General features: G+C 41.1%; 1 protein-coding gene across 3 annotated transcripts in view; it reads left to right on the forward strand.

Moving 5' to 3' along the window:
• Window positions 1-4,694: 4,694 nt before the first annotated feature.
• Window positions 4,695-24,804, forward strand: part of znf407 (zinc finger protein 407) — a 158,713-nt gene continuing 138,603 nt past the window's right edge. Inside the window, exons 1-4 of one of the 3 annotated variants that reach the window (XM_084356297.1) lie at window positions 4,695-4,777; window positions 7,188-7,921; window positions 8,080-10,329; window positions 18,072-18,186. In XM_084356297.1, coding sequence (XP_084212423.1) covers window positions 7,249-7,921; window positions 8,080-10,329; window positions 18,072-18,186 — 3,038 coding nt within the window. In that variant the 5' untranslated portion in view covers window positions 4,695-4,777; window positions 7,188-7,248. Of the gene's footprint in view, window positions 4,778-5,062; window positions 5,377-5,412; window positions 5,853-7,187; window positions 7,922-8,079; window positions 10,330-18,071; window positions 18,187-24,804 lie in introns of those variants that run through there. The other 2 variants (XM_084356299.1, XM_084356298.1) reach the window with 2 other exon arrangements.

Raw genomic sequence — 24,804 nt, forward strand, 5'->3', positions numbered from 1 at the left:
TTTTCAGCCAGTTTATCAGGTGCAGGTGTGACGCATTCTGCCCCAAACACATGCGCTGCATTTACCAAACAGACCAACCAGGTCACAGTCGGAGTCAGTCCGTCCTCTCTGCTCAGTGCATATGCACTTGAGGGAGGTTTGCGTTTGATTATGGATTTACAGAGGTCACACTATTTGGGAATGTCAGTTTTACTGGGAAATTCTCTGTCCCTGTAAAAAGAAGGCATAGTAAACACAGCATAGATGGGATAAGGAAGAGATGTGCATTTAATATGGGCTTGTATATGACTAAAAACAGATTATTATAACAGAAATGAGTCCTTGCTCAGATTTATTTATTTATCTTTATTCACCCACACAGGTTTTTTCCAATTTGTTGCCTAATAAGTCTTCTTATCAGCACAGTGGGGCTGTGCAGGCAGGCATTTTCTATGAGAAAGGCACAGGTGTAGATCATAAATCACTGGTGGCTGATCCATTTAGCTTCAGTTTCAGGGTTCTGCAATAGAAAAATACAATTTACCTAAAACAGTGACTATTTTAATTAAATTTTCCTTCTAATGTTATTACAATTCAATGTAAAGGGTCAGATTCAATGCAACGTTTTTCTGCCATGTTGAGTCGATGTGAATATATTAAAAAACATAGTCTGATTAAATTAAATTGATGCAGACTTTATAAACATAATGTGGTTTTCAGGGGTTTATTATTCAAGTATTATACATAAAAAATCATGCATTTCAAATGAGTTACTCTATCTCCTGTAATAAATCACACATCTTGTTATCTAATTTATTCATGTTGAGTCAACATGATAGAAAAACTTTGCATTAAATGTGACATTTTACATTTTTTATATCTAATTAAAATACTGAGAGTCATTGTTTAGGCAAATCATTATCTGAGTGTGATATTGTGCATGCTGGCTCATTGTCTTGGCGTACAAGGACACCTGAAAAGAATGGAGCAATTGTTAACGTTACCAGTAACACCTGTGGTTTTAGTAGCCCATTATAACAAGTCAAAACGGCTGCTGTGCAAAAGGCCTGACTGCACAGGTCCACTGACCGGAGAAGAGCACTAATTAGGCACGAGATGGAAAACATCTGTGTGGATGGACCAAGCCTGTGCAGGGTCATTAAAAATAGCTAATGCCAAATATTCAAGATTATTAGTTTATTTATTTATTTTATTCAGAGAATCCTCTGGCTGGAAATAGTCATAAGGAAGTGAGGTATGTGTATATGTTTACAGGCACAGCAAAAGTATATGGAACTGTACGTGCACATATTGCATGTGTATGTAAAGACTGATTTTGTAGCTGTAACTTGGAAAACACTTAAATTGGTCCAGACTACATGCTTAATTGTTCAAAACCACAGGATTTCTCTCACACTCAATTCCATCCAGTCCTCCTAAGGCCTACTTCCGTAAAGCCCATGCTTTAGCTTCTACAAATGTTGACACCCTTGTTCAGAACATCTAGCAAAAAATGTCTTCCTCGCTTTTAACTTCCACATCTTCATATACTGATTGCAGAAACTGAGGTGGCTGGGATCTTCACCTAGGTGAAGGACGGTCCTCTAGCTGGAGGTGGTGCTGTGTTGCATAGTGACGTAGATAAGTTACGAACATGAAGGCTTTGTCGAGGCAGTTTGGGGCCAGTGTTTTCTGTGGTAGAGAATAACTTTCTTTGGTGTGGCTTGCAAATTTGCTTTACATGCACACAAAAAATGCCATATAACAATCGAAAGGAGAGGGGGAAACCCAAAATAGCAGAATATGACCCCTTTAAATTCATTAATATTTCAGACAATAATCATATTTCAATGACAAGTCTAATTTTGCACTGATAAGGACTTGATGTCTGTGAAGAATTTTACATAATACTGAGAGAGAGTTTCATGACTCGATCACTGTGTCTGTACAACTGATACCAGGGTTAACATAGACATCTATTACAGGAGGGCTACGATATTGTAGATCATCGATGTTGGTGAATGGCCTGAGCCATGAAAAGGTCTTATTTGAGCTTACTGATACATACTATTTAAATCTGCTTCAGAAAAATTGGTGTATGAAGGCAGTAATTTATATTTAGTAATACTAATGTCTAATTTATATCCTTTTTCCTCTTCTCGGATTGATTGATTGAAAACAAATTACAACAAAAAAAACAAAAATTAAGGGGGAGAGTTTGTTAAATTTGCTGCAAAACTTGAAGAGAAGTGCAACGGCTATAAAAAGAAAGAAGACTGAGCTGGTGTCCACCAAAGCCAGCCTCTCCTGTTTTAATAGACAGCTAATGGAGAAAAATGAATGATGAATCCTAATGAAAAACGGGGGACGGGGCAGGAGGGGGGTACGTGTTTCCAACCATCCATGTCATATAATTTTGACTGTGATGAATTAAAGAAAATTATTGCAAAGTAAACTGTGTATTCATTGCAGGAGGTATCATTTATCACCTCCTGACCTGTCAGACTACTTAATCAATTAATGCCCATGCAATAATCCATCTTCAGTCTTTCCATGAAGCGAACACTGGATGTCAAATGGAAGTGGTGATTCATCACAGGCTGACCATTTGAGACCAAAAATATACACTGTCTGGGTGTACCTCGTGCTGAATCTACTTGAAATGAATACAACAATAAAAACATATTTATTATGTTCCCATAACATTTTAATGACCGTTCAGAAAGGTAAAAGAAATGAAGGAAGCGTGAATGATTACATTCATATTCATATAAAGACAATAGCACAGTATTTAGAGGTTTGAATGTTCTCTCTTTACAGTCCAACAAAAGACTACCAGATATATGTTCTCCACAATATGGTGACGCTTTTAAAGATAATGTGCCAGAGAACTCTTTCAACATATAGAGCTTTTGTTGCTGTGCAGATTTTTTAAAACCTAAATAAAAAGTAGAACTCATTCGCACGGACACTGTACTGATACTGCAGGAATGTAATGAAATGTGCTTTATTCACATTGAGATGTTGCTATGTACAAATGCTATAGTTGTCATCTTGCAGACGTTAATCCCAACAAGAAAACTTGACCTCAGCTGCAAGCAAGGTAAATTGTGATGTCAGTCATCCTCAAGTCAACAGCCTTCTATAAGTAACAAAAGCAAAACCTTTACATAGAAAAATACAATATATCTAAATTCAAGAGCAGGAAACTGTATTTTATGTATGCATGATGCTCCACCTGGAGGGTCATGTAATGTAGTGTAAAACGTGACCTTAAATGCGTCACTTCCTGAGTAAAACGTTGGCGTTTTACATTTCTGCCAACAAGATATGCTCAAATTTGTACTTTTAATACACTTCATATAAACATGTTTGTGTCTGGCTGCTTGTTAAAGCTAACATGGATAAATTTAATGAGGAGAGAGAGGTATATCTGAACCAGATGTATGGAAATATGACCACAGAAACTCTGGATATAAGGTATTAGAACAGCCACACTGAGATCCATCCCTAAGAGTAAAGGGAATGTAATGAGGGAGGCAGTATGGTTGGATGATAAATGTGAAGAAGCTGTGATAAATATACATATGGCATTTAAACTACTGAAAAGAACTCCAACATATTACCCAGTGCAAAAAGCTCAGGCAGTAGCAAGGAGAGCAATAAGACATGCAAAGAGGACATACTGGAGAAAGTTTCTGTGGCTCAATTGGGAGCACAAATCCAGTTGAAGTGGTGTGGGGGGCGATTAAAAAGATGGGAGGGGACAGAAGGGAGTAGAGTTATCCTATGCAGAGATAATGGTTAATACTTTGTCAAGATACACCATTCAAATAATTTGTCTGGGGAGGGAAGAAGGGACAGAGAGAAAACAAAATAAAAAAAACCCCACTGAGCCTTAGGGAAAAAGGAAAATACTGAAGACAAGCAGAGCGTTCCATTCACATTAGAGGAGTTATAAGGGGCCCTGGCTTGACTGCATCAGGTAAGGACGAATATGGATGAGCTGGCTAATGGACTTTTTGAATACCAGAAACACTCAGGTAAAGGTAGGATCAGAAGTTTCAAGCAAGCATGAGGTCAAAAACGGGACACTGCAGGGGATTGTGATAAGTCCCTTTCTCTATTATGATGAATGACATCTTTGAAAATATATAATTAGATAAGGGAATATCATCATTGGCAGGTGATGTGTGGACCCCCACCTTTCAACTTGGTTTCTTCTTACTTTTTGTATTTTCTTTTTTTTTTTTTTTACAAGAGGTCAGAAATTGGGATTAAATTTTTTTGTTGAAAAACCAGTGTTCTTTCTTTTGTTGTGATGCCTTCTTGGGTTTGATGGGGGTCTTGAAAAATAGGCTATGCATGCCTAATTAGATGCATGCTGGATTATGGGAGTGTAGTGCAAGGATCTGCATCAAAAAAACGAACTTGGAGAATGAGATGTGATCAAGGCGTTCACAGCAGGAGAGGGAGAGATCATTAAAATCGAGTTTTGACCGAAGTAGACGCAGCAGCAAGAGACCTGGGAGTGCATGTGTTTTATAATCCCTGTGTGGCTGCTAGAAACGCTGGCAGTAGAGCCTTAAATGCACCACTTGTAAACTAATGCTGAGCAGAAGCAATATGAATGTGGTTAATTCATTTTTCCCACGGTGCAGAATGCATCATGTGACAAGCCAACTGAAGCCGCGGCAGGAAGGCCGCCCTCTCCTGTGACGCATGGCTCACTCTACGGTACGCCATTTGTGTCTAGCAGCAAAAAGCGCGGACAGTGGAAATAGTCGTCTAACAAGAGGTAAGTTGAATTGTGGCTGGACTGTACTGTCTAATTATTGCTCGAGTTGTTCTTTCTAAGACGGCAGACGACTCGTTTGGTTGTTTTCGAGCACTGTTTGGGCAATATAGAGCACTGTTTCGGTAGTCGATGTTAGCCTCCTTTTTGGGCCTCTGTGCTGCCGTCGTTTTCAATGCCATGGAGCGATCTGGACCCGCCTTCGCCCCGCTGTGATTGGACAACACAGTTGATGTCGGAATTCAATTGGACGCGCTCGGGGTATCTCAAAATACAGTTGGGAAAACATGTCGCTTGTTAGCATGTTAGCTGCGGTAGACAGCAACCGTATCTACAACAACTTTACCCGGTTTGTGCCCTGGTAGAAGAGTCACTTACGTCATGAAGGGAGATTAATGCAGTATGTTACGCTGCAGCACTGGACGCCTCGCCGTTACAGTTTTGAATGTGCAGGCTAAAACCTGTTCAGCTAACTTAGTGTCACTTTTAAGCTAGCATCAGATGCTTGGTAGAGACAGCGCTGGAAATTCACCCAAATAGAGATAACAGCTTGACACTGCGGTCGAAGTCTGTTTAAAGCAGGAGAGGACACCGCATTCACTGTCAGTGCTTCAATGTGGTCTAAACTGACACCGTCACCTTCTTCCTAGATATGCTACGTTACGTGCTCTGCTCTGTAGATGGATCGTGAAACCGATTTCCCATTTAAAAGCATGAATTAGACACGAATCAACACCATTACTAACCGCTCATAAGCGACCCTTCATTTCGGGCTACAATCGACTTTAATGTTTGCGATCACAAGCGCGTTACTGGAAATGCTAACTTGAGATAGTGTCCCTCCTGCTAATCCTGTTGCCATATTCTACCAAAATACACATTAGATGGCGCTAGTGAGCACAATGAGCTCATTCTCAAAATTGGACTTCCTTGAAATGAAGTGTTCTTTGGTTGACCTCATTGACTTTATATAAATATATCTTTAGATAGTGATTGACCTTAACACAACCCCAAAGATCACTTTTTGCAACATACATATGTACAGTTGTGGATAGAAGGCATGACCTACTACACACACGTAAGTCCAAAGCAAGCACATGTCCCATTCTTGAGCTCACTCAAATCCTCACCAATATAAAATGAACATAAAAGGTACAAGACAGAAGAGTGTAGGAAGCAAAATAGCCTATTTGTTGCTCAAGATGTCCCCTCTATTTAATATACAAGGTGTATTATAGACACGGTGGTGGAGAAAGACTAAAATATGTACTGCATGGGGTTTGAAGGTCCTCCTCCAACCTTTTTTAAAAAAAATACAAATCACGCAGTTACACATTATTTTGCAACATTTCTTACAAACAACACCTAAAGAGCTTTAAGACAAAACTTGCTCAAGAAGTCCACTGGGGACCGACAGTAACTATTAGATCTAGGAAAAGTCATTTAGTTCGTTTTGATGCTCTACACATTGATTTTACTTGGGTGCTGCGACAAACCCTTAAGATAAGATAAGACTTAATTGATCCCTCGCTGGGGAAATTCACTTGTCACATCAGCTCTAGAGTTATAAGCAGAGGAAAGACAGTGATTCAATGGCAGATAAAAATGAAACAAGACAAAAGACAAGATGAGATAGAATAATAAAAAGAAATACAGTAAAAAAAGAAATAATAATACAGACTACTTTCACATACAGATGACCAAGAAGGACACTTGCAAATGATAACTGCACCCATAGTAATACACACATGGTGTGTAGTAACATACTAATATAAGGGAAGTGGAAACCCAGTTTAGCAAATAAACAAAAAACAGTCATCAGTTTGTACACTTGTGGCAAAAAGGAACATGCTACAAATACAGAAAATACATGCAAATAGAGAAACACTTGTTGCGGTGCATTGAGCTGTCTCAGCCACTGTAAAAATAAATTGCATCATTGCCAGAAAAACAGACATGCTATGTAAACCATTAGAAATGTGATTCTTCATAATTGAATCTTAAGCTGTACTTATGACACTATTACTGATCTAATTGTGGGAATGGCTGTAGCTCTACTGAATCATGTTTACAAGCATTTCGTAATGAGTCTTATAATGACATATGTATACTCCATTTAACAACTGTGACTTAAGTGGACTTGTTTTTCTCGTTTAATAAGCAGAAACAGCCAGCTCTCATGCTGGCATGTTTTTACTGAACAGTTTGCGTCTGGAAGCACTAGATGGCGACATTTACTTGTGCTAAGTCAGATAGTGTTGTTGAAGAATAGGTCACTTTTCAGAAGCTTGTGGCTAGTTACACAATTTGTGCTCTTAACTTGAGTACAGCATTTTGTTTCATTCACTGAATTGTGTTTCAACTGAAGATGCCCATCATAATTTCTATGTTTTTATTTTTTTTTCACCCCCAGGAGTTTGATTCAGCATGATAGCGATCAACTTCAAAATTATACAATTATAACAGGATATGATATGGATAAAACATTGATATCAGGAAAGGAGGCTGTTGAGGACAAAGTGCCCGAAAATGACACCAGTGGGAAGTTGCAGCTAGATGATGTAGAAATGGAGGAAACTAAAAGAGACTCACCCAGTAGGTCTGCAAAACCTGATGAAGCAGATGAGGAACTTGCTGAGAGACTGCGGCCAGACTCTGGACCTGAAGATGGGGATAGCCTCTGCACAGTTTGTGGCTTCTCAGCCAAATGTCCAAGATCACTGAAGATTCACTATGCAAGAAAGCATGGAAATAACTCAAAGAATACCAACAGAACTGCAAAGCCAGCTGAAAAAAGTGAAAATATCTCTGACACCAGTCCATCTGAAATCCAACAGGAAGTAGTCATGGAGACAGAAAGTGCTGCTGAAGTTAAACAAAACCAGGGGTCTGATCTTGATCAGTTGAGATCAGTGGCCAATGACAACGGCATGGACACAAAGAGTTTAACCAAAAAGGAGACCAATATAGACAAACAGCAGGCAGATCAAGAAGAACCAATCCAAACCCAAGAGAGAAGAGTTAGCAAACGAACCCCAAAACCTAAAGTGATACATTCCTGCAACTACTGTGGGCAAGAGTTTAGGGACAAGCCCCCTTTAGATGTGCATATCCAGAGATACCACACCAAAGATGCCCCATACACATGTGAGTACACTGTTCTTCAATTTAGTCAAAGTTGAAAATTCTGCTTAACACTGAGTTTTTTTTTTAACTATTTCTGCATTAAAAATCATTGTAGTAAGTTTTTAAACCTGATGGTTAAAAAGAGATCTAACAAAGTTTATCTTTGACGTGTCTTTCAGTTTCCGCTGTCGAGAACATGGAGAATGAAAAGGAAGCTGAGGATCCTGGCAGCGCTGTGAAGGCCACTCCATCCAGAGTTGCAGCCAAACGTACACTCAGCAGGTTCCAGCTGAAGTGTGCAAACTGTGATTTCAGGGTTAGCACCCCTGCATTGCTGGAAAGCCATGCTCGTCTCAAACACCCCGACCAGGAGTGGTACCGTTGCAAATTGTGCAACTTTTTCTCAGCCACATCTAAGTGGATGGAAGTTCATCTGTCCTCAGAGAACCACGTGCAGAAGGAGAATGGGGAGAAAAGCACAGAATCTTCTTCCTTTGAAGTCTACGTTGAGAGTACAAAAAGAGACATCACTAGAGATAGTGCTATTATGGATGATATTGCTCAGGTGGCTGGAGGAGAAGGGTCAGCTATTTTGAAAGAAGGAGATCAAGAAGCTGAAGAAGCAGTGGAGGCTACCAAGGCTGTGTCTGTTGAGGAGGAAGATTCAGAGCTTGAACCGCCCAGAAAGAAAAAAGGAAGACCAAAGCACGGGTCTACAACCACTTGTGGATACTGTGGCCTGGTAGTGTCTAACGCTACTAACCTCAGTGTCCATGTCCGCCGCAAGCACAGCAAAGACTATGGCTACAGCTGCACTCTGTGCAACTACAGCTGCGTGACCAAAGGAGACATGGATCGTCACTGTATCACAAAGAAGCATGTTAAACGTGCACATGAGTGTTCGAATAAGAACCCGGTCAACAATCACACAAATGAATCAACGCAGGTACCCACGGCTACTCAAGACCAGAAACCTAATGAAGCCTCACAGACGACCGACAAAGAGCAAGAACCTGACAACACTGCATCCAAAGACAACAGTGGAGAAGAGCAAACTCAGTCAGACACAAGCCAGAAAAAAAGTAAATATGACTCTGTTAATGCCTGCGTCCATTGCAATTTTGTAGCTCAATCAATTCCTTCGCTCCATCTTCACATCAAGAGAAAGCACACCAAAGACTTTGAGTATGTCTGTCTAGCATGTAGCTACTACGCCGTAACGAGCAGAGAAATGTCACGGCATGCCAACACAGAAAAGCACAAACTGAAAAGCCAGAAATACCTGGAACCAGTAGGGAGTGAGGGGCAACGAGCCGTGACACTCCCAGTGAAGGAGGTCATTGAGCTTGTGGCTGCAGACTCTAACCCGGAGTGTGAACCAATGAGCCCCACAGAAGAGTCTGACTCTTGTTCTGATGACAGCCAAACTATGGAAAGTCAGAATACAACTGAACCCTCCATCACAATGGTGCCTGTCGTTGCTGTAGCTAGCGTGACTGGTAGCGCAGATGAGAAGCAAGCAGAGAATCTTACATCTTCCACTGGTGGTGAACAAGAGCCAACCAACCAGACAACTGAACCTACTGTGCTGTCTGAACCCCAGGAGGCTCCAGTAGAACTTCAGCCTGCAGTGGATCAGTCTGCGCAGCAAGAGAGCCAGGGGGAAGGGGCTAAACAAGCAGAAGATGAACACTTGAATGCAGATGAGATGGTTGTAGATGACAAAAGTGACAGTACTGATACACAATTGTCCAAAGCCCCTCCCTTTGATGCCTGCATTGTATCCATGAAGGCCCTTACTGAACAGGATCAGACTCTCCAGGAAGGTCTGGCTCTAGAAGGCGAGGCTGCTGTGATATGTCTGACAGGAGGAACACCGGTGCCCGCTAGCTTCCTGCCCTTCACTTCTGCATATGTCAAGAAGCTCAAACGTAGGGGAGGGAGGAAACCAAGAGAGGAAACCAAAGGAAGCATCGATCGCATACGCTGCGACGACTGCGGCTTCATGGCCGACGGTATCAGTGGCCTCAACGTCCACATCTCAATGAAGCATCCCTCCAAGGAGAAGCACTTCCACTGCTTGGTTTGCGGCAAGTCATTCTACACCGAGAGCAACCTGCACCAGCACCTGACCAGCGCTGCCCACGCCCGCAACGAGCAGAACAGCGTGGAGGAGCTGCCCGAAGGGGGTGCGAGCTTCAAGTGTGTGAAATGCACGGACCGCTTTGAAACGGAGCAGGAACTCTTTGTTCACATAAAGGAGAAACACGAGGAGCTTCTGAGGGAGGTCAACAAGTACGTGTTGGAGGACACAGAGCAGATCAACCGCGAGCGCGAGGAGAACCAGGGCAGTGTGTGTAAATATTGTGGGAAGGTGTGCAAGAGCAGCAACTCCATGGCCTTCCTGGCACACATTCGCACACATACTGGTAAGTATCCTGCTTCCATTTACTCATACACTCTTTCTTTCTCTCCTGCTCTCTGTTTCTCTCACACACAATGCGCAGCTTATACACCAATGCAGTATGTAGGCTGTGTAAAAGCAGGTCAAAGCTATTATCCCTCATTTTATGTATGGTTTTGAATAAAGAAAGAAAAAAGGACCGCCTTAACCCTTCATCCCACCACAAGTCTGTTAAAACACTGCATGACAGCTAGACCTGCAACGATTATTCAAATGAATCACCAACTACTTTGACAATCGATAAACCAAGCTGATTTTTTAAGATAGAAAACTCAAAATTTGCTGAGTCCAGCTTCTTAAACGTAAATATGTTCTGGTTACTTTATTCCTTGATGACAGTAAACTAAATAAATCTGGATTGGACAAAACAGGACATTTGAGGACATCATCTTCGGCTTTGGAAAACACTGATCAATATTTTTGTCCGTTTTCTGATATTTTATAGGCCACACAATGTATCAAGTAAACAAAAAAATAATCATTAATCGATAATAAAAAATAATGGTAAGTTGCAACCCTAATGACAACACAGTATTAGGAAGATGTTTACAGATGCTGTATATCTTATCTCCCTGCAAATATTTGAATTCGTAACTTGGTAACATATTTCAGATACATTGTGATAGAATTTATAAACTTACTTGGTCTAGAAATAAGATTTTGATGGGAAAATTGTGAAAATACATTTATTTAAAAGCTATCTTATACTTTTAGAGCTGTAAAATGTGTAAATATCTAATCTCCTGTGATTGATAAGGATTGGTTTACTTGTTCGTTCTTCATGAACACTTAAACACATCAAGTTTTACCAAAAGGTCTTAAAAGAGAAACAATAATCTTTTGTGTGCAGCTCAGCTATTAGCTCATTGACCAAAACTGTATTGTGTGGGGAGATACGGCCTCCTCTTTGGCAGTTCAAGCTAATGTTAAAGCTACTATCTGCTGCAGCCAGGTAATAGCTGTTTCAGTAGAGGTGAAGGTAAAGACTGATTGAGCTTCAGACCAGCAGGAGAGACGCTAATGGACCCCAGATTGGGATTCCCTGAACAACGCTTGGTCAGAGACATGTGCGACTCATAATTGATGTGTCCATTACCAAGACTCAGTTGTAATTATAGTCAATAAGTCTCTGTAAATGTGTTAAAGCTTAGGCTAAAAGCATTGGAGGTCCAAAGAGAGGTGGGCTAATAATTTAAAATAATCAATGCAGACGTATTCAAAGCCTTTAATTTCCCTTGTGTCTGTACGTCCATGTTTGTGTATATGTGTGTGAGCACTCGTACGCCTCGTGGATGTGTGTATATGTCAGCCTTCATGGCTAGCTGATTATGCTCAATCCATTAAGATTTATCTTGTCATTTATAATGCAAAGCAGGGCTGCGTTCGCCGGGGCTTCGGCTGGGAAGTGTCCGGTAGGTTAAGAATATAGGGCGCTCCATTACTTTTCCCTGACCATGTGTATTAATTGCTTTTAAAATCAACTTAATGCAGGAACGAGATGTGAGGGCGCCATCAATAAATGCCCTTCTCTGCCTCCTATGGTTCACCCTTCTTTCAGCCCAAACTTTAATGGGACTTTAATTGAAGTCCATGCTAGGTGCTTACAATGTGTGTACATGATTGTATGTGTCTTTGTGTGTGTGGAGATAAAATACGATTGTTTCCACTTTCAGACCCTGTGACAGTAGATGGTTTGTGAAGGTCGCAGCTTTGTCATACAGCCAGAAAACAAGTAATAATATTCCCTTGGTGTCTTGACTGAATACTGGTGACGTACTTGAAACGACGTGCTGATTTCACTCCATTATGTCATCATATTCCCATAAATGCAGTGTGCGAAATGTGTTGCACTAAAATGTCTTGATATATTGTTACTTCGGCTGTTTCAGAGGGATGACCAATGTATTTGCTGAGGCAGAGGAATAATTTCACTTAAAGGAACCATTTGTTTTCCTTATATCTAGTACTGTGTGTATGCCAGTCACCTTGTGTGGCCGAAGTCAGATTGCTTCCTGCTAAAATCCGATTGCTTGAAGCTGTAAGAATTGGAGGTTAAAATCCCAATGATTAATGTCTAGCCACCACTTTCTCCTTATTAACGGTCCGTCTATATGTATTCATAATTCTACCCCGTGTCATAATTCTTGAGTTTTGAGGTCACTTACTTAGTGTTACTTAAGAAAATGAAAGCTGTGACACTGAGGTCCCAACAGATGGCTCCAAGTCAAGGGCACATTCTGAGGTTTGAAGTGATGAATACTTTGTTTTTTAGGGTTACCTGTTTTTATTCAATTGAGTTATGTTCTTGTTTATGAGATTACTTCTCCACTTTCATTTATGCTGTTCTTATTTGTAGAAAGCACCTATTTCTCTTCATTTTGACAACATATGCCAGTTGTTATTATTGCTAAGTTCCCTCATTACAGTGAATTATTCACCTTTTATGTGGTGGTCATTTATTCTGGGAGTTTGTTTGTGGGGCTGTGGAGCTGCACGGTGGGGGTCTGCCAGTTTCTGGGCTGGGAGCACGTCCAGATCCTTTTAATTAAGACCTAGTTTTTATTCACTTGATTAATCAGTGAAATCAGGAGTCGGCAGTGGGAGGCTGCACACAGATTTGTCAATTTGTCCCTTAAAGGAACATGCTTGCATTTTGCCAATGAGGGTACAGCTGGAATTTGCATTTTGAGGTAAATTGGTCACTTTTTCACTGGAGTGAGCTGTCTGACCTCAGACTGAGCCTTAAAGTAATGGACGCACATGCCATGCATGCACGTTCATGTGCAGGATGTGATGTGTGTTTGTACAGATAACTGGAAAGTAAAACCGCAAGCACAGCTACCTTTGTCAGGATTTTTTTTTAATTTCAACCTTAAATCCTTAAAGTTGTTTAGTGTTTTCCGCCAGGGGTTCATGGGACATTGAAAGCTGCACTGGAAGCAACGTTTGCCCTCAAAGACACTGTGATGGAAGAGGACCTTGTATCAGTTTGGAGTGGATGGACGTTATAATAAACATAGTTATTTTATTTCATTCGTAGTCATTTTCAAGTCCATTTTGCAACCAGATCCAGACCTGAATATGGTAGACCAAAATGGACAAAAATAAAAAATGTAAATGCAATACCAAAGATAGGACTGGACAAGTAATCCAAAAATCACAATTTCGCAATGTCCAGCTGCAGGTTTTTTAGTAATGTTAAAATGGGTCACAACACACCTCCATAAATGAATAATTGTGGTGCTACAGTAATGCATATTCTCTAGATGCAAGGAAACATCCTTGTTTAGCACAGATCCCACCCAAATCATGTCATCGTAATTTTTTTCTTTTATTTTTCAGTGAAATTAAATTAAAAAATGACCATTCCCACTGAAATCTTCACTTATATCCCTCAGCAATATCTGTCAAAAATAATTGCAATCTGATTTTGTTTTTTGTTTTTTTGTTTTTTTTGGGGGGGGGTCATCTGCAGTCAAAGGGGTTTTTAAGGATGAAGGATGAGCTTTGATTTATATGCATTAGTTCAATACTAACCATCACCTTCACTCACCATCGAAATTAATCAATGCATGGAAGACAAGAAAATGTATGTATGTATGTAAGGACCAGATGGAGAAAACTGTGAAATGGTGAAAGCTGCATCAAACAGAAAAAAGACTGCGACAACACTGAAGTATTTACAGCTCTAGATTTAATTGCTGTTTTTCCCATGCCAGCACCTCCTGCTGCAGTGGTCACCATGCAGGCAGTGGAGGGACTGGTGAAACAGTGTGTACAGACGGAAGTCTCCAGGCTTCAGAAGTCTTTTGGATGAGCTGGCACAGGACCATAAGAAGGCACTGGAGGACAACTCAGTTCTCAGGAGAACTGTTGGGGAGCTGGGGCAGGAGCTGGCCAAACTTTGTGAGGAGCCATGAAAGAGAGGTTAACCCCCAATGGCAACAATGGTGACTGGAACTGTGAGCAGCCACACTTTCCACCTCAATAGCCACCATTGGCATCTCATCATAGGTCTAGACCCAGCTGTCCAAACACTATTAACCCCTAATGTCCTACCAGACAGTGTTCTGCAGACCGTGGATCCAGTGGTAGAAAATGCATTTTTTAGAGCTGTCAGACACTGATATGGCCACCAGCGTCCAGATACTGGACCTGGGTGCACACAGTGTGTGAATGGGTCGGACGGCAAGCAAGGCCTCTACAGGATTGTTATTCAGAAGTTAAAGGAGCCTCTTCAGCAGTGCTACAAGAATATTTCAGACCAGAAATGGATAAGACATTAGCGACAGCAGTAGGGCGGTAATAAAAGAATGAGAACTTCTGGGAATGTGAATCCCAGGAGTGAAATGGTCCATTGCTGTTCAGTAAACTGTTGTGTTGGTGCTTGCTGCTTTTAAAATACCTATCTTTTTGGAAAATGTGTGTAATCTTAACTGTTATATGCGTTATGTGATCATTTATATTTTAGTTGTACTGTTGATGCAGTAAAACGGCATATCTGTTGTTTTGGAAAGGGATTTTTTTTTGTACCTGAGGGAATGGTGCACGAGTTGTCTTTGCCCATTTGAGAGACTTCAGTTTCATGTCCTTTCACATTAATGTGCTGCACCACAGTCAGGCAGAAGTACACAAAGTCGTCCTGCAGAAAAATGTATTCCATTGTTCTACTAATTGGTCATCAGGATGACATTCTGACAGGCAGCGAGGACACCCGTCCCCCACAAATCAGCCATACATAAATTCCCAACTGATAATTTACTAACAGGTGTGCGCCACTCTTAATGACAAAATGAAAGCTCATCTCTAAACAAACACAAACACTTGTGACAAAATGGAGGCAGGATATTTTACAGTTTAACAGTAAATTTAATTGTTAGATGACATCAGTGCACTGAGAGTAAACTTCACTGGGAATTTAATGATTAAAATATGTTTTTCTGCATTATGTTCTGTAAAGAAAAGTTTTCTTATTGACACATATTGGACAACACATACGCCAATACTGTTATATCTGTGATAGGCAAATCGACCGATCGATATATCTCACTCTAATCACGAGGAGTACTAGTCGGCTTGTGAAAACAGTTGTGTAATGTCTCCTGTGGCTCTGAGGAAACGTACCAAAGTTTGAAGAAAAAAAACAACTTTTGATGTTATCATTTTTATCTCGACTTGGGCTTGTGATTTTTAATAGAAGTGGGGTGAAAGAAACACAACGTGTTGCATTGTGGGAAATTAAGTTTTGTAACTTTTTATAATTCTTTTTTTATTAGTGACCAAAACTCAGGATATCTTGTACTCTGCTGCTTCAATTTTGACATTTCTGTTTTTGATTTGTATTGTGTGTCTCCTCTAAAACGCTGGAGCGCCCCTTTGATACAGTCTTTGTTTACCGAAGACTCTTCACAGATGCCATCAAATTTATCTCCATCTCCTCTACTCTTGCATTCAATTGCTCTATATTTTTCACGTTTGTGCTGATGCGCACGGGTGAAGCTCCTCTATATAGATACTTTTTAATATTTCTGTGACTTATAGTGCTATATTAACCAGGTTCTAATCCACTAACTGTAATGTAAAATAGATCTATGGGTGGTCTACAATAATTGAAAACAATGTGATAGAGAAAAATACAGTTAGACTGGATATCTGCAACCTTTTGTGTGTCAGATTATGATACAGTAGGCCTGAAAATAAGAAACCAAACAATTCAGATATTTATTTATATGTAATGCCTCCAAACCTGAAGATTAAAGCCTGCTGTAGCAAGAGTGTGTGGCTTGTGCAAGGCTTAAGGCATCACCTTGCGCGTACATGTGTGTGTGTGTGGTGAAACATTGCATGATGGTTCTTCTCTCCTCTCAGGAAATGAATTAGTCATTCCCTGTCTCATCTGGGATGTGAGGGAGCCACATCGCCCCTATGTGGATGGCAATATTAATTTAACATGACACTGCATTGATGGTCAATTTCAGTTTCACGGAGGCTGTTTAAGTGGAGTGGTGGAGTATTAATGTGATAAGATGTGAGAACTGAGGGACGTTACATCTCTCTCCTCTCTGCCATGTCTCATACTCAGCCAGCCATCTGGACAAATCAGCTCCCCGCACGCCTCCCTCTCACCTCAACTTTAGGTTGTGTGTGTGTGAGTGAGTGAAAGGGAGAGAGAATGATTGTTTCTCCGTCTGTTTGTCCAAAGGGTGATTATGTCTTCTGAATTTAATGTGCGTGTCTGCATGCACATGCATAGGTGCGAGGTGGGGTTCTGCATCTAGATGTAGGTACGTGTAGGTGTGATGGTGGGTGTGGTATAAGTGTGTATGTCAGTCGTTTGGTTCTTTATGGGTGTTGATGATCGTGTTGTGTGATTTCATTTTTTAAGTGTGTGTGTGAAAGTGTCTGCACATTTAGGTGTGAAGTGCGTAGTTATGTATAGGGACTTAATGTGTTTATCTGGCTTTATTTGTTCTTGTGTATGTGCCTGTGTGACTGTGCGCAGTGATTTGTGTGTGTGTGTGTGTGTGTGTGTGTAGTGTTCTGTAGGGACATGTGAAATGAAGAGGCTGGCTTTGCTTTTGCCCATGTGTGGACCCCCACCAGCCCCCTGTGTTTATGGGCCTTGTTAGCACAAGCTTGCCTTTCAATCTTCGTTACCGGCTTAAAATTCGATGTGTCGTACTTCCAGCTCACAGCAAGTGAACCGTGTATGAACGAATTAGTAATCTACACAAAGTGCTTAATCAAATCAGCGCCTGCCCCTGGAATAAATATTGTAGAACGTCTTGGGATATTCACTGCGAGTGGGTGAGGGTTTGCTCAAAGATGCATATGTGGATATCATATCATACCAGGCTGCCACTTAGACTGCAGTGTCGCACTGTGTGATTCTGGCCTAAATCTGGCTCAGCCTGCCAGGCAAAATATTAATTCTGTTTCACCAAATGTATACATTTAATTTTCCTGAACAAGTTTAGGCTTTAGCAAATAGTTTAGCTGAATTTAAAGTTTGGTAAACCACATGAGTAACTGATTTTATCTTACATAAACAGCCATTTTTAACTAAAGAACCCAGTTCCGTCCCCTAACTTGAGCCTGTGTGTTTGTGCGTCACACACTGAACGCGGAGGCATCAGCCCTCGCAGCTCAGCTTTTAAGTGACTGATTGCAGGCAGAGGCTCTGCCACTCTCTCAAATGCTACCCCGCCCTCTGGACTTATTAATGACAATAATTAGGGAGAAACCTCCCTGCGAAGCCCGCCAGAGTGATTAGCGCTTTAATGATGGAATGGGAGGTAGTGAGCGCACACAGAATTGATTTACGTATTCGCCCTGACCTTTGGAATCCAATTTACGCGTCCACAGGCAAAGGAAGAGTAGGTAAGAGATGAAGGAGAGTGACAAGGATAGATAGAGAGTGAAAGAGGAGACGCTTGGCACTCGGAGTGTGACTGTAGTTTTTATGGGGACTGTAGTAAAGGCATCTGTTTTTATAAATCTCAAGTCATTTTGTGACTGTGAAGTAGGTTGAAGTCCTAGCACAGAACTAATAACAGTCGTACATGCCTGGCATTGAAAAATGATCCGTAATGTAAAATCAGATTTCTGCTCAGCGGTTATTCAGTCATGTTTTATTAAAATTGCCACTTTTTCCCTTCAAACATAATATAACTGTCGGATATGAACCTTCTATACCTTGTTTTGCAGGATCCAAGCCCTTCATCTGTAAGATCTGCAACTTTGCAACCGCTCAGCTGGGAGATGCCAGGAACCACGTGAAGCGACACCTCGGCATGAGAGAGTACAAATGCGACATCTGTGGGTGAGTTACATCTTTTAAAGAGGATTGAAAACACTTTCTAGGCTAGGATTCAAAACTCCAGAGGTGTGAAACAAAGGCTTGGCTATGTACGTTTGGAAACAGAAGGCTAAATCATACAATCCGATTGTATGTAAGCTTATGAGAAAATGACCCAACTTCTCGCTTGATTTATTACCCCAGTAAAGAGTTTCCTAAATAGTTTATGGCCTCAATCACTAGTTTAAAGTCTTCTTCAATGTGGCATGATGTTCATTTTGTAAATGATGGTCCCAATTAGCTTAAAATTGACAAAAAATCATGGTATGCTTTAGGCTGTGGCAACAGTGTGTCCATAGTTTCTCAGTCAGATCCAATCATCATATCCTCCCTCGACCTACCCCCTTGTCTAAAAATGGTCACTTGATCATAAGGATATAAACAGCCATGTGAAGATTAATTCAGCCTGATCAGGTAAGTTTGATGCAGAGTGCTACGACAGCAATAGAGCAGTCACCTTTTGGTTTAAATGTGTAGTGTATAGTGTCCAGAACAGTGTGGAAATTGAGAAGCAAATACCAGTGAGAGCCAGCAGTCAGGTGAAGGAAAATTTCATGTTGGTGTCTCCAGGAGTGATCCTTTGCAATTATTTATTGCACAGCCTACTTTAAATTGCTTTTGTCCCAAGCTAATTCATAATTCAATCAATGTTAAACCCTGCCTGACCACAATAAGATGCGCTGCTAATCTGTTGGCGTTTCCTTTTTAAAATTGTGAGATTTTAATCTTTAAAAAGAGCATTAAAACCTTCCACACGCTGCCTAAATGAACAAGTCCAAAGATAAAAATGTGCATGTCTTTAGAGAATCTTGATGTCCGAGGCTGAGTTAAAATACATCGAAGTATGTGTTTTTTATGTACAGTTAAGTGAAACTTGACGCACATCTAATATTCGAATAGAAACTCTAAATAGAAATGCATTTTTACTTATTTAGGCAAGAAAACATTCAATTTAAAGGCATCTCAATTTAATAAAAGCTGGCTGCAGACTAAACACAATCCAGAAATTTGGGAAAAAATTTAACATTTTTTAAATAAATTGTGCGAAAATTCTTTCTCTAACATTTAACTGCTCCCACGCCTTTCTTAAAAAGACAAATGTGCTTCTAGTCAGTTCCCTTCATGAATTAGGTAAAAGAGTTTATTTTACCGTCTTTTTCGTTTCAGCTGTACAAATACTCCTAATTGGAAGTTTATGTAGGTAACCACAAGCCTATAAATACCCAGTAGTGCACGACTACAGTTATTATCCTGCTACCTTGTACCCCCTACATGTAGACCATATGTTGCGTTCAGCTCGTTTCATTCCCGTGGTAGACCTCCTCACTGCCTTGCCATGTTCAAATGGACGTGTTAAGCTGTTTAACATGCAGTCGGGGAATAGAGTAAATTGTGGGATTTCCAGCTTTGTGCCATTGAGCTTCTGCGGCTACACACTCGCTAAGATGAAGACATATGTAGAGTTATTAGTTTCTCCCTCTGTGTAATTCTGTGTAAACCGTTCCATTTAGTTCAGTCGCGGGCCGATTTTGTTCCTTCCAAAGCCGAGCAGAGCGAATGTGTTTATTTGCTCCCGCTGATGTTCGCAAACATATTACAGCAGGAGCAAACAAGCTTTGGTTTAAACACAGCTTCTCCTTTAATGAGAGGAAAGGCTCATGTTTCACAAGCCCTCCAGCTGAAAACCCCTCTTCTCCCAAGTGCTGCAAATGTGTTGGGCTTTTGACCAAGCGTCTAGCTTTACATACACACACACACACAACACGCACACATACATACGGAGCGGTTCTCCAATATGCCTTTAAATGGGAGTACTAAATACAGCCCCTGGTTTCACAAATCATGCGGATGGAGGAGCTGTGTGCTGCCAGTGCCAGCCACTGGTGACAAATCGGCCCTGTGTGTGCTTTCAGTACTGACTGATCACCGGGCCATCCCTCCTCTTGACTAAAGAGCAGCAAACACAAAGAAACCCCCAGAAACACCCTCATTAAGGCCAGAGCCATACATACACATAGCTTGCTCCCCCAAACTTTTCACATCTGCTGATGATGTGTTCTTAACCTGAATCTAAAGCACGTTACTAATGGATGTTTCAGGTGTAAAGTGAGATTATGGTGCGATTAAGTTCTGCATCCTCCCGTGGATACTAATGATGGGGCAACATTTTCGTCACAATAGAAACGTTTTTTCCCAGATATTTGCTTAAAATCTAAGTTTTTACAATGTAAAATTTGTGTTTTATGAATTTATTTCATGTTTACAGACTCTAACGCCTCAATGGGGCATCCAGTTTTGTTGTTTTAATTTATTGCCATTCGGATCTTTTTCTCAGCATGTTGCTGGTGTGTTTTTTCTTCCTTTTCTTTCTCCAAAACACCTCCTCCCCCCACCCCCGCCATCGATTGCTGTGTTTCCCTTGTTAAACTTTCCGACTAGAAGATTACCTCGGCTCTGTCAGCGCGAGCGAATGGATGTGCTGCACCTCGGCTGTCCACCTCACTTTAGCTTCAGCTCACCACTGCCGTTCACCTCTCAGGTGGGGGGAGGGAGAACTTGTTGATAGTTAAAGATCATATTGTTGTGGCATTTAATTAACAAATGCAAATGCGAGGCCAGGACAGATTGGAACCCTTGACCATGCCGCCAATCAAGCCTGAGCGGGCTGGTCAGTGCCTCGCTCATCATCGCTAACACTTTATAGGCTTTCTGTCTCCACCGCGCCATTTCTCCCACTTCTTCCAGACATCTGTTTGTCCACGTTTCTACAGATCTATTTCTATTTATTTTGAAACGGACTGATCTGTCTTAATTTGCCTATAAAGAACTCTTAAGGTGCAAAAGCAGCAGAAAAACACAAATTGGCTGTTAGCATGCAAGATAAGATTTCTCATATTTAATTGGTTAAAAAAAAATCCTCAAGTGTGTGAGACGGCAGATTCTTGCGCTTCCTCCCGGCGTGTTTTGTCCACAGTGGGGCTCGGCCACTTAATGAGCCTCCTCCTCCTCTCCTCCATCATCTAACAGAAAGGCCCTGGATTCAGCATTTCCACCCCCCCGCTCTCTGGTCCTCCCCAAAGATGCAATGGACATCCAGTGCTGTTGTAGGTGTTAAATTATGCATAAACAGTGTAAATGCTTTGAGGCATTGGTTTAATATCTCAGTCCGGGCCTTAGAAGTATTAACACTCTCATGGACGTGGATTGTCCTCTTGTGGACTGCCGTTTTATGATTATGGGTCATAAGCTGCTCTTCCTAGTGTCACTTCAGGAATTTGAACAAAACTTACAAACGGTTGCTTTCTCACAACACAAAAAGTTTGCGACGTGCTAAAGTTTGTCTTCACTGTGTAGGAGGCTGCATTGTGTTTTTCCCTCCCTCCCTTCCTCGTCTCAGTTTTCTTGACTTAGTGTTGGAGAGAGTATATATAGTCATGATTTCATGTTGGGTGTTGTGTGTGTGATTTGACTGTTAACAGGATGGGGCTGGCTCATGTCAGGGTTTTTATGTCCCCCCTGTCTTGTGAGATTGTCTGGTCTGTTCCCAGAATAGCCCATCAGTTCCGCCCTGCGTGGCTCATCCGCTGTAATGTGCCTTAATGCCCGGGCCTGTATGAGTAGTGTGAGGCCTGGCAGTGACAGTGGAGGAGCATCTTAGCTTGCTGCTTATCCAGAGAAAGCCGTCACTTAACTCAGCCCCTCTATTGTCTATCCACACCCCTCTCCTTCTCCCCTGACGTGATTCTCTATAATCCTCAAACAGATTCTGGTTAGAACTCCCTGAGAACTATTTTTATGTTTTTTTTCCCCCCATTTAAACATTAATGGTTGTTGCAGATGAAGAGAGGGATCCCTATGAGGATGATTATAATGTCACTCCACTGATCTCCCGCCGCCCCGAAATAATTGTACATCATCGCTTCATAACGTGTCAGAGGGACACGTTGGTGGCGTGCAATTAAAACCGCAGAATATAATATACCAAATTACTGCCTGTCAGGCCTACGAACAACACACTCGGTATTTGAGTTACACTTAATCATCACGTACATTAGCGATTTCGCTAAGATCCCTCCATCCCCTCACCACCCCCTCCGCTCATACAGCAAGGGTGTGAAACACACTGCTCCTTACAGGCTGAGGGGTTGTGCCTGCGATACAACAGCTCCAGGGTAGCTACGTATTTATGTTCGAGTCAGACCTTTTGAAAGCTCATAATGTCCTCAATGATTTTAGCTGTGTGCGACCGAGAGCGTGCACCATGTGTTGGCAGGAACTGAAAGCCGGAATTCTGAATTCATTATCACACAACAGATGTAAACACTGAATATTTTCCTCAGACGATTCAGATTCAATAAGCCTTTTGTGTTTGTATATTTCATTAGTACATTTGCCAAGTTTCAGATGCCTGTAAATGTGCAGTTGCAGGCATGTAAAGGGGGACAATATAAAAATGAAGCATGATCAACTCAAGCTGAACTGCCATCAAGCTTCTGATATTCCAATAAACATATTTTTTTTCTGTCTGGCCTAAAAGTTGACTGAGGGGCTGTGTCCTCCAGTGCATCCCTGAACTTCTTCTAGTTAAAATAGCAATAACATTTGTGTATGAACCTCTAATTTAAGTGTGTGTAGTCCTTTTTTACTTTTTGTTTTCATCCATCTAATTTATGAGCGCATTTCAAGGACCCGGTATTTATCCCCATGAAGATATATTAACGTTTACAGCTTTGGACACCTAACACTTTGGGTCTGGGAACATGGACCTTGTCAGTCAGCGAAGTCCCCTTCACCAAAATAAACACATTTTGCTCTGATGCATTTAACTAAATTTAGTGTGCCATTATCGGAAATGAAATAAGTAACGCTAAAGGTCATTGTGAAAATAATGCAGAAAGGCTGGTCTGGAAAGGTTAAGTATGTGACGGAGCTGTTCTGATGATAACGAGGGCTGCGTATGGCTAGGAGAGCTCGGCATCCTGGTTTGACTCGGCACTCTGCGATCGCTCTTTATGACCGAGACAGCTTTACAGCCCGTTACCCCCCATAACACGATAAAGCGCAGCATAATGGATTGGATGTGTTTAGTAGCCTTGGGCTGATGTTTGTAAAATTAATGTTTTTTGCAATAGAAACACACTCTCATGCACAGGCACACAGGCACACATGCACACACCGAAAAAGGCAATAGAGGAAAAAGAGAGGAGAGAGAGAGAAATCAATTCTCGACAGCATCGATGTATCAGTATAAATCCACCAGTGTACAGTTTTACACTTTTTATACTTGTTTTGGAGCCGGATTGTCAGACTTTATTTCCTCACAAGTGACGCGTCCTCGCAGATATCTCTCAGCTGACGAAATGACAACAAACATATGGCTTCATTAGTCGAGTTTGGATCGGAGGCCCACTACTCAGCAGAAAGAAGGCGAATGCTATTAAATTTTGCCTTTCAAACTACACAGCGCAATTACTTGAGGGAGATAAAGTCTGTTTGTTCAGTCAGTCTCATGTTGGTGAAAGGATCCTTTTGAAGAGTTTGAATGGGACCCCACTCAGCATCTCTGAGCGCCAGAGACAAAGAGAGAAATCTATGTCAGCAGATCAGTCCTATTAGGTTTTAATAACTATCTCATATTCTTTAGTGGGGCCCAGAACAGGGGCCTGGGGGCTTCATAATCAGAGCATTTCGCTTTAATCAAAGACAAACAAAAACAAACATTGGGTCCAGACGCTAAATGGCACGATCAGTAGTTAAGCAAGGGAGCCAACACAGCACATAGGCTTATGATAGTAAGTTATACTACTCTTGAGGACTGTCTCCGTTAAGAGGCTATTGTCTGCACTGTGTATGATCTTTGTAACTTCTTTTTAACAACGTTTAACTTCTTGTGGTCTCAGCCCTTCTCAGGTTTTTATTATTATAATAAGTAGTAAGTATAATAAAGTAGTAACAAGTAGGGTTCGACCGCGGAGATATGCTTTTTTTTGTCAGGGCGGATACCGATACCCATTATTAGTAATCAAGGAGACCTATAACCAATATTTATTAAAAATCTTACTGGCAAAATTTCGAATAACCAGTCATGGAAAGTAACTATAAGTAAGTATGGCTTACTCAAGTACTGTACTCGAGGACAATTTTCCATTTTCGGCTTCTCTATACTTCTGTTACATTTTGGAGCCAAATATTGTACTTTGAACTCCACTAGACATTTTTGATAACTTTAATTCCAAGTTACTACTTCTACTACTACTAGTTGTTCACACAATTGGAAAATTAACCAATCAGATGGAGTTGGGGGCAGGACATTGAATGAGACCACAGAGAGGTGACTGCGGACATAGAGAGGCAACTGCGTGAGAGCCAAAGTAGTGCATTTTAAAACTGATTAATCAGCAATCACACAAAAAAAACATAAATTCCGATCAGAAAAATGCTGAATATCAGATCCGATAATCGGTCAATCCCCAGTAATAATTTTTGCCTTAGAAGACCCTATCTTCATTGCGTTTATACACTTTGAATTTACCCTCCAAAGATTAACATCAGCTAACAAAGATAAATTAATGCCATTCGTTG

The sequence above is a fragment of the Pagrus pagrus genome, assembly GCF_965226575.1.
Source record: "Pagrus pagrus genome assembly, chromosome: 7".
NCBI lineage: Eukaryota > Metazoa > Chordata > Actinopteri > Spariformes > Sparidae > Pagrus > Pagrus pagrus.